The 11100-nt window shown below is 41.5% G+C and overlaps 1 protein-coding gene across 3 annotated transcripts in view; it reads right to left on the bottom strand.

Moving 5' to 3' along the window:
- Positions 1-1353: 1353 nt before the first annotated feature.
- TGS1 (trimethylguanosine synthase 1) overlaps positions 1354-11100 on the bottom strand; it is an 89145-nt gene continuing 79398 nt past the window's right edge. For all 3 annotated transcript variants that reach the window (XM_077492707.1, XM_077492706.1, XM_077492708.1), the window contains one exon: positions 1354-3118. In XM_077492707.1, the coding sequence (XP_077348833.1) occupies positions 3008-3118 (111 nt within the window). In that variant the 3' untranslated portion in view covers positions 1354-3007. The remainder of the gene's footprint in view (positions 3119-11100) is intronic.

Genomic DNA, 11100 nt, shown 5'->3' with positions numbered 1-11100 from the left:
TGGAGCCAGTAGACCATCAACAGTTTTAGAATATAGGGTGAACAATGGCAGCCCACATATTTCACTACGGGTTTTCTTTGAGGATTAATGCACGCCAGTTGTTTTGGAAGAAAAAAAAAACCTCATATAGAATTTTTTTTAACTTTTTTCTGCCTCTGAGGGCGGAGCTTGAAACATGCCTCTAAATCTCCCAATGTGCATGGACACACAGGATAACAAGCTGCTTCTATGGGCAAAAGCAAAACATCCATAGAAGCAGCATTTTTTTAAGCTTGGTGTTGGACCCTGAAGCAATCTGCAATAGAAGCTTCCATGGCATGTGTCTCTTAACTCACCTCTGTTCCAGTGCCACAGCCCCTGGGAGAACCTGCTTTTGGATACCTTTATCCACAGTATCACAGAGTCTTGTAGTTACTTGTATGTAGGTGTAAGCCTAGTGCTGGAACCTGAAGCAACCTGCAATAGAAGCTTTCATGGCATGTGTCTTCTATCACCTCTGTTCCAGTGCCACAGCCTCTGGGAGAATCTGCTTTTGGATGCCTTTGTCCACAGTATCACAGAGTCTTGTAGTTACTTGTATGTAGGGGTCGGAGGCATCTGACACTTGTTCAATGCTGAGGATTCAGCAGTGCTGAAATGGTGGGAAAGTAATAGACACAGGCCACTGGCATGGTGGGTATACACCTACCTCAACTGACTAAAAGGTTGTTTTAAAGTTGAGCTCCAGGCACAAAAATAAATTTAAATATATTCCTCAATAGTTATGATGAATATATATCCACTGTAAGAAACAATTGTCTTTTCAAGCCCAGATATCCTGTGCAGTGACATCATCACTGTGCTATGGATAGCCTGTATAGAGAGAGTAGAGCTGTGGGAGGGACCCAACAAGCTCACCACTACAGACTGCCTGTAGAAAACTTAATGAGCAGGGCGGATACAAGACCAGTCACCCTGCACAAGGAGAGATAGCAGCAGTGACTGGTCTTATTGGCAGGAAGCTATTACACAAAGAAAACATTTCATACTGGGTAACTGCACAGATCTATATGAAATAAAGCACACCAAGATTCAAGAATATACAGGTATTTTATATGAAGACAATATTTGCTTATTTTGGCAGTTTTGTCTCTTCAGCATCTACCAAGCAAATAAAAAGAAAGTTAAGACTGCTGTCTTTATTTTCTTGGGGAGGATTAAGTGCATAGAAATTGAGAGGATTCCCTCCAACTGTGACATAAGCTGAAATAAATCATTGACAGTGGCCCTAAACCTTCCCTGCTTTATAAAAAAAAAAAAAAAAAAAATATATACATTTTGATAAAAAAAAAACAAAAAAAAAAAACACATCTCTGATTAACCGCAATCAATGCAAAACTTTTTTATTATCAAATATAACATTTTTCACTTAATAACACATTTTTAAAATATAAAATTTTTACATTACAATCAAGATTGGCTTAAAGAATAGGGGGCCCATTTATAAGATCTAACCACAGTCATACCACTGCTTTTCTATAAGAATCTCCTGCGGCACATTTATAAAGCATTATCTTAATTCTCATGAATGGGAAAAACAAGTGTGTCGGAAACTGGATTAAACTTGTCACATACATGTCCATGCTGTCCTATTTTCAGATATTCTCTGCAGGGCTATGAAGAGAACACATATAAGTAGACCCCAAGTATACTTCCAAGTAAAGTTCACTTATATCACCCCACTCTGGGCATAATAAGCATGCTTACTAAAGACCATAGAACATAGTCATATCCTGAAGTTATCTTTCACAGAGGCAAACATTGTGATCAGATAAGCGCTTCAGGGGATATAAACAGAGTTGGGCCTCAGAGAAGGTAGACTGTGGATAATAGATGTAGGTGAACCAATGCCAAACTACAGCTGCTGCTTGAGACTTCAACGGGTGCCCTTTGACTGTCACCTGCTTGGAGTGCAGGCAAGGATGGAGCTCACCCCAGCTCCATGGATACCAATACAAAGGGAGAAGAGTCATAAAAGCCACACATCAGTACAAAGTACTGTATGTGGAAAGTGAAAACAGCCTCCCAGGCCACCACCCAACATGTTTCGTCTCACTCACTGGGCTTAGTCATGGGGATCCCTATGACTAAGCCCTGTGGGCAGGGTAAAACAAAGCTGGGGGGGTAGCCTGGATGCAGCCTTGGCTAAGGCTGTTTTCACTTTCCACATATACGGATTTGTAGGGATGTGCGGTTTCTCCCTTTGTAACAGATCAAGGTGAATCTACCTCTTTAGTTAGCAGTAGGTACTATGACTGTGCTTTTGAGGGAGAGAAAGGGTATTATAATGACTGTTTTTGAAAGTCTGTGCAAAATACAGATTCCCCCTCATAAAAACATGATGAAAGCCTTTACAAGCAAGATAGCAGGGCATTACCAGTCTTCTCTGCAATAAGAAGGGTATTGTTTACTGCACAAAAAATGAATCTCAATATTATAACCAAGTAAACAAGTGACTTTTGTAATGGCTAACATGCTGTTATTTTTTATTTTATTTTTTACTAAATGTATCACTGTGTTGTCTTTCTCTGGATGGTGGTACTGGCTTAATCTAGAGACATCACAGAACTTCAAGATGATGTATAACAGATATACCAGCAGCATTGTTTGCTCTCCAAAACTGCATGGCTGAACCACATGAAATGTTACAGATTACAGGGAGTAAAGGTGGTTTTCCCGCAGCAACCAGGTGTGCATTTTACACAAGTAACACACGTTAGGATAGCCTCCTCCAGACAGACAACACACTCAATTATTTTTGTATAAATGAACCAACAGTTACATTGATGTTTGAAATACATCAAAAGCTTTGAGTGTCATTTTCAAAAAGGATTGTTCAGAACATCCTAACCTTTTCTTAGCCTGTAATACATTGTCCAAGACTCAATTTTAATACAAAAAAATTAACAAAAAAATACAGAATTCCCTTTTTGCTGCAATACCTTTATAAACACACAAAAAAACGAATCTAAAGTTTCCGAATTAGGTCTCCAAAATAAACAGTCAACGTCTTCAACTTCTTGTTCAGAAAATTCTGTTCTATTTCAACTTTTCCACCAGGGCCAGCCAGGGATGCCACCTAGAACAAATGCATAAGAAAAAACCATCCATAAATGGACTTACAGATTTGAAATATTCAATATTAGCAAAGCAGTATGAAACTCCAAAAAAACTAAAATGACATTATTCTAATGTGATGGCTGCATGTGATTGTTTTTTTTTTCTTTGGTTTCATTTTATTTACACCTTGTGACCCAACCAGAAACACTTTCTGTCTTGGGGTGTCCCAACTTTGGATGGTGGTGCAACAGATACATCTGCAGTCTAAAAGCTCAAACGAGACCACATTTTGTTCTTTCCCTTCATCTACAAGTCCCACTTCTCTAGGTTAGAGATTGTTAGGATAAATATTTCTTAAAGACAAGTGGCATGTTTATTCTCACTTGGGTGTGCTCTGTGTATTTCTTCCAGATCTGTACAGTAATGTAGTACCCCGTTTCCCTGAAAATAAGAGCTAGCGTGATTGTCGGTGATGGCTGCAATATAAGCCCCTACCCTGTTTCCCCGAAAATAAGCCCTACCCTGAAAATAAGACCTACAAGGACCTTTAACTAGGGCTTATTTGGGGAGTAGGGCTTATATTGCAGCCATCACCGACAATCGCGCTAGGTCTTATTTTTGGGGAAACAGGGTATGAAGCTTTGCCTCTGTGCAGGAGATTCCTGTAATATAGACCAGACACCGCTGATCGTTTTCCTTGTGCAGTGTAACTGTTCTTGTATCAGTTTTCTGTAGGCAGCATGTAATGTGAGGAATCTCTGGGTCCCTACCATAGCTCTTCTCTTTGCACAGGTTATGTACAGCACAGTGATGAATTTGATGCTACTTTTACAAGAGAACATCCAGTTTTGCGTAGGCATTGTGGCGTGGATCTTTATTATTAAGAATGTATTTGAACGTTTTTAAGCCTGGAGCTCATCTTTAGGTATGAGTAAGTACGGTATATACAGGTGCATCATTTTTTCCCCCAAACAAGGTATTATGATGGCTTAGGCACTCTTTCTTCCCTTTAATAACAATGAATCTCAGTCCTAGTATTGACAAAGCAATCTACCACTAGACACCAGCAGGGCCATATTTTCTACGACAGAACAGCAGGTACAGTAAATTTCCCATGCTGTATAACTTGGCAAGATTGAGAAGGGCTATGTGAACAGTCTATGAATCTAGAATGCCATACTGCAGCCTGTTGCATAAAACAAAAAAAGCACCAAATGTCTGCTGTTAGAAATATCTGTAAAGTATAGGTCTATTTAAATAAACCAAAAGTTCCTCTTTTGTTAGTTTCTGATAGAGCGGAAATAACAGATAAGTGTAAGTAGGATGGCTGATAAAAGCACCAGAAACCAGAAAGGCATCTCTAATTTTTTTTAAATCTTTTCATTAAGTGTAACTCCAAAAAAACATTTATATGCACATCTTATTAGGGTCCCCGTTGACAGGCTTCTGTGTGTCAGAAAGGTTTTGCAATCCCATGCAAGTCTAGGGACATGCAAAATTCACTTGAAGCATGTCAAATGCAGCTGTCGATTAAATTCTGAAGGATCCCCAAAGGGTCTCATACTGATGTCGTTGACACATGCCCTTCATCACTCTATGCTACCATAAGGAGGACTGCTCTATTTCCTGGTTCAGTGTTCCCTGGATTACCTACCTGTTCATTAGAAATCTTAGCATTGCTGGATTGGCTGTCCAGTGGGCAGGCAGATGATACAAGAATCAGAAATGGTGAAATAGCAAACCTTCTCAGCTATTTATCGGGGAAGGAGTATGTAAATCATGAGACTTCTGTATACAAACACAATTTCCTGAGCAGGAAATCAGGTAAAATATTATTCCTGCTGTGTATGTGGCTGTTTGCTTGGAGTTTTACCTTTAATCACTTCTTGACCGGCGCACACCTATGTACGTTGGCAGAATGGCACGGACAGGCAAATGGGCGTACCTGTACATCCCTTTAAATTTGCCGTCGTGCCAGTCGGGACCTCTGTGAGTCGGATCGCAGATGCCACGGACTCGATCACCGTGGGGATACCCACGATTGTCTCACGGGGAGATGCTTATGTAAACAAGCATCTCCCTGTCCTACCTAGTGACAGTGTCACTGATCTCTGCTCCCTGTCATCGGAGCAGAGATCAGTGACATGTCACACACAGCCACGCCCCCACAATTAGAAACACGCCCCAGGACACACTTAACCCCTACACTGCCACCTAGTGGTTAACCCCATTCACTGCCAGTGTCATTTACACAGGAATCAGTGCATTTGTATATCACTGATTGCTGTATAAATGACAATGGTTCCAAAAATGTGTCCAATGTGTCCGCCATAATGTTGCAGTCACGATAAAAATCGCTGATTGCCACCATTACTAGTAAAAAAAAAAAAATGAATAAAAATGCCATAAAACTATCCCTTTTTTTTTTGTAAATGCTATAACTTTTACGCAAACCAATCAATAAAAGCTTATTGCGATTTTTCAATTTTTTTTCCAAAAATATGTAGAATATGTATCAGCCTAAACTGAGGGAAATTTTATTTTTTTTATATATTTTTGGGGAATATTTATTATAGCAAAATGTAAAATTAATGTGTTTTTTTTTTTTAATTTACGCTCTTTTTTTGTTTATAGCACAAAAAATAAAAAAACGCAGAGGTGATCAAATGCCACCAAAAGAAAGCTCTATTTGTGGAAAAAAAGGACGTCAATTTTGTTTGGGAGCCACGTCGCATGACCGCGCAATTGTCAGTTAAGGCGACGCAGTGCCGAATCGCAAAAAGTTGTCTGGTCTTTGGCCAGCAAAATGGTCCGGGGGTGAAGTGGTTAAAGAGGAAGTAAACCCTGCTGAGTTTACTTCCTCTTTCATTCCCTGCAAAGGCAAAGCATAATGGACTACTATGCATCGCATAGTAGCCCATTACGTGTCACTTACCTGACACAGGAGCCAGCGAAGTCGCCGCTGTCCCCTGTAGTCCGCCGCATCCATCTTGTTGGTGGGGTCTCGCAGCTCCGCCGCTGTCATTCGGCGAAGCCGCGATGACGTCACTCCCGCGCATGCGCACGGGAGTCGACACACGCGGCAGCTCCATTCTTGGAAATGCCGCGCTCAGTGCGCCTGCGCGCCACTGTCTACGGCGCATGCGCCGTAGATAGCGGTGCCCGTTTTCGGGCAAATATCTCCTAAACCATATAGGTTTAGGGGAGATTGCTTGGACCTACAGGTAAGCCTTAATCTAGGCTTACCTGTAGGTCAAAGTGGTTTGTAAGGGTTTATAACCACTTTAAATGTCACTCACTTACAGAAGATACATTTTTTTAGGTAGGAAAAATATATCTGAAGATAAAAGTCGTCAGTTCACTGGAATTTATAAAATACCATTTGGCATGAACAATATTATATAGTCAACAAGTTTCAAGTGGATAGTTACTAAGAATTCCAGACTGAAGACTCAAACAATGTACTTACTGTTACACAGACTTATTTAAATACTTCAAACCATTAGAATAATATAAGGATCTCGGCACCAACTCACTTTAACTACTTCAGTAACAGGCACTTTCACCTCCTTCCTGCCCAGGCCAATTAGCTTTCAATGTTTTTGAAGTTTGAATAACAATTGCACGGTCATACAGTAACCAAATTAAATTATCTTTTTGAGACAGAGCTTTCTTTTGGTGGTATTTAATCACCACTGGTTTATTTTTTGCTAAACAAAAAAAGAATGAAAAAAAAGAAGTTCTTCTTAGTTTCTGTTATGAAATTTTGTGTGTGCTGATAAGGCTGCACTGATGGGCACTGATAAGGTTGCATTCATGTGCACTGATGGGGCTGCACTAATAGGACACTGATGATCGGTACCCTGGTTAACACTGTACATAATGTGCTGTTGGCCCTGCCGGTTATTGGCTCTCCTTCCCTCACAGAGACAGCTTGTGAGGAAAGGAATTCCAGATAACCGGCAAGTCTGTTTACATGTGACCAGCTGTGATTGGACACAGCTGGTGACATGGTAAAGGGCCACTGTAATTGTCCTTTTACCATGATCAGTTTTTACTAAAAGGACACAGCAGTGACAGAGCACGCCTGATGCGCTCCCCAGGAGGCGTGGTTCTGGGAGGACATCCGGCTATATCGTGGTAAGGAAGCGGTTAAAAATGGTTGTAGACCCTTCCATGTACCCAGTGAAGTGACTTGCCTCAGGAGATTAAACAAATCCTTCTGCATAAGTTGTATCCGTTTATCTTCTCTACATCTGTTCAAATACCAACAGGGGGCAGAAAGCTTTAAAAATCACACAGAAACAGAGCTGAGGCTACAATTCATAGGCTGTGTTCTGGAGGTCCCTCCCCAACACATTTTTTCTCTTGGTGTCAAGAAAACTTGTCAGAAATGATTCATGCTGACAGCAGAGGAACGGGGCAGTAGACAGAAATGATACTTAGTGCTCTGGATTGAGACAAGTACACTCTATAGAGGGATATGCTTCATTCACATTTCATGTCTGAGGTCTACAAGCACTTTAATTCTCTGCATTACAGTAAAAGATGCTCCACTGCCTGTCCTATATTTATATATAGTATAAATTATATTTTACCCTGCTGGCAAAAGCTACAAAAGCCTCTGAACGATGACCGTTCTTTGTACAGCCAAACATTCCTCAACACCTAGGCAACAAATATCTACATCACTGCTCTTTTTTTAAAAGTAACCTCAAAGTGTTCAATTATTGTTTCCTTAAAGTGGTTATAAAGCTCAGACATGAAATATGAACAAAGCATATTCCTCTATAGTGTGTTCTTGTCTAAATTAAGAGCACTAAGTGTAATTTCTGTCTGCTTGAATCACTTCTGACAAGTTTTCCTAACACCAAGAGAAAAAAAAGGTGACAGGGGAGGGAACTCCAGCTGATTGACAGCCTCTTCTCTGTTGCTGTGTAAAGGGGGTTGTGTCCTTTCCCTCCAATCGGCTATCAGAGGAGAGGGCTGCAGATAAACAGGTACAACTTACATAGGTAGATCTGTTTCAGCTCTGTGTATCACCTGAGGCCAATCACTTCCCTGGCCCCAGGTGATACACAAATAAGTTAGCTGCTTAGAATAAAAAAGTTATACTGGGTACCTGTAAATATACACAATTGTTGTGCTTTCTTTCCATACAGCACAGCAGGGTCTATAAGCTTGCAGTTGCACACCATTCCTCTGTATAAGCCAGTCTGGCTCTGCAAGCCATATGATTCTCTCCCAAATGTAGGTGGTTAAGTAAAGACAGCTGCTGTTCTGAAGAGATTCATCGCCTGCTTTTGTCTCTTGATAAATATTTAATAAAAGTGTCAAACATAATTAAAAAAATTTTTTTGCTGGAAATGACAATCACCAGATCTCCTTTAAGGGGTCACAAGTACAGATGGCCAAATACATACTAGATATAGGTGAATCACATCACACTTCAGTGAATTTCTGGATTATGTTTTTGTAAACCACCACGGGCTCTGTAACTTGAAATGAGGATGTGCACACATGAAAATACTTCAAGATTGCTGGAATATGGATAACCAATAAAATATATCAATCATGCTTTGCATCTGGATATTAAGAATGAACTATTGGTTCACCCCATCTCTAAATCCAAGGTACAGCGTAACAGAAAATCACATTAATCTACAACAACTTAATGTGCCCAATATGTACATTTAAAGAAGTATGATCAAAAGTTTTTACATGCGAGTCACAGGAGTACACTTATTTCTGCACTCCTTTGACCCAGATTCAACCAACAATGGGCTAAAGCCTGCTGTCAGCTGATGTCACAGGGCCAGTCCAGGATCTGTGAGGATCCTGACAATGTCAGGATCTACCCAGATGCTTGACTGGCAGCTAGTTCAACCTCTCAGCATGTCAATGAGAGCCTGAGGAAGCCACTCCCACCTCCTCCACAGGCTGGCGCTACAGTGAGCGCTGGAGGGGCAGAGCAGAGAACTGGTGCTGGACAGTCACTGCCCTTTGCTCAGTGAAGACTGAGAACTAAGGGATCAGCGGTCATGTGATTGTTCAGTTCTTGGCCACAGAGCCGGTGGGGGACAGTTGCAGCATTGGATCGATGCTGCAGCCATATAGGCGAGTATGAACATTTGTTTTTGTTTTTTTTTTTAATCCCACACTTCTTATTTAACCAATTGAGGCCTGCCTACTTCCACTGCCTACTTCAGGGTATAGGGGAAGCACATGTTGGCCCCCCGCCCGGCTCCCTCTGTGATTGCAAACAGAGGGAGCCTGTCAGCAAGTGGTGGCCAATGATTCATGGCTTTGACACGCTGATCGGCAGTGTGCAATCACAGCCCAGAGCTCTTTGATGGGGGGGTTCAGGGATACTTTTTTTTTTTTTTACACTTTGATTGCCATTACAAAGATGATCATGAATGGGTTTTAAATGTAATGTTTTAAACTGTCATGAATGGGTTAAATTTATAACAGCTATGATTACTAGTGATCTGTAGCTACAGCTAATCACATTGTACAGTGTGCTGTAATTGGCCCAGGTACAATGTGATAGCTGTGGGCCAATCACAGCATCACACTTCTGACCCAGAATGTAAAAATTTACATAGGATGCGCATACAGGGCAAAAAATATACCATCAAACTACATGATCAATGCACATCTTATGTAGGCGAACAAAAAAAAAAAAACACGGTTTATAATGTCTTGAAGAGGTGAGGATCGGAATTTAGATTGACTCTTTCCTGCAAGATAGATCATATGACCAAATGCCTAGATGTTTGATTGTATGAGCAGCACTGAAGGACTTATGAAGCAGCATTTTTTCGGGAATGGAACATATTTCAGAACTTTTAACTCTTCATTTACTCATCTTCAAACACTATATAGTTCTGAAACAAAGGAATGTTGATTCAACAAGAAGTCACTAGTATCTCCAACATATGAATGTCTAAGCCATCTGGGACACTCCCCCCGATTGGCTGAGCCAGAGCAGTGGTACCATTGGCTCCCGTGGCTGTGAATCAGAGTTAGTCAGCCAATTAGGGGAGAGAGGGGGCGGGGCTCCGTGTCTGAATGGACACACGGAGGCCTGGAGGCAGTTGCCCCTGGCCCAGGAGAGGAAGCTTGTTTAAACGAGGGACGCTTTTTTTTTCTTCTATTGTTTAACTGGTAACAAGGTACTTTTCCCACTTGAAATCTTTTGGACGTATTAATCCAAGTCATCCCCAAATAGCCATTCACCGTGAAATGGAAACCCAGCCAAGAGCTTTTTGCATGGTGCCTCGGCTGACCAGTTTTTCAGCCACAAGATCCTACGCATATGCACCAATAGGAGCGTAAGACAAGAAGCCCGATTAAGAATCTCAATTGCAAAACACAATGCCCTAGGCAGTTCATCTAGATCTCAGGCCTGCTGAACTGGAATATCTCTAAGAACCTGTTTCAGCTGGTCTTTTAGGGATTGACAGATGCCCATCGCCGCAAAAGCAGTTTGAGTTGTCGTTACTGTTCTTTTGACAGGGGTCCGGAGCAGGGGAGGGAGATCTATCACGCTTCCTCCCAGTCTGGGAAGAGGATGTAATTAAAGCTGCTAACCTCTGTTCTAACCCAACCAGAGCTCAGGATAAGGCGCCCTCAGTAACATAAGCAGGGGCTCTAGGGTTGGAAACAGCTGCTGCACCAGAGAAAACTAATGGCTCATCCTGGCTAGCCACCTCTGGTCTGTCCAGAGAGGAATGTACTATGGAGGCATGACCAGGGTCCTTAGAGCCATGATGGGGATGCCTTTGTCTTTTTTGCGGGGGTGGAAACCACCTTCTTAGGATTCATAGTGCAAAGCAAAAAACTGAGGTACTTCAAAGACAAGCGCATCCACTGCTGATCTTTAGTCCAGCAATAAAAGCTGCCAATAATGGTCAGCCTGATGCTTGAAAAAACAAGTGTCATAAGAATGCCTGTATACATCACCCATCCATCCAAGTTGCTGCTATGTCCCTCCGT

The sequence above is a fragment of the Lithobates pipiens genome, unplaced genomic scaffold, assembly GCF_037356315.1.
Source record: "Lithobates pipiens isolate NorthernLeopardFrog02 unplaced genomic scaffold, aLitPip1_a1.2 Scaffold_19, whole genome shotgun sequence".
In the NCBI taxonomy this organism is placed as follows: Eukaryota; Metazoa; Chordata; class Amphibia; order Anura; family Ranidae; genus Lithobates; species Lithobates pipiens.
The sequence above is the reverse complement of the archived record's forward strand: the minus strand, read 5'-3'. Positions and strand labels throughout refer to the sequence as shown.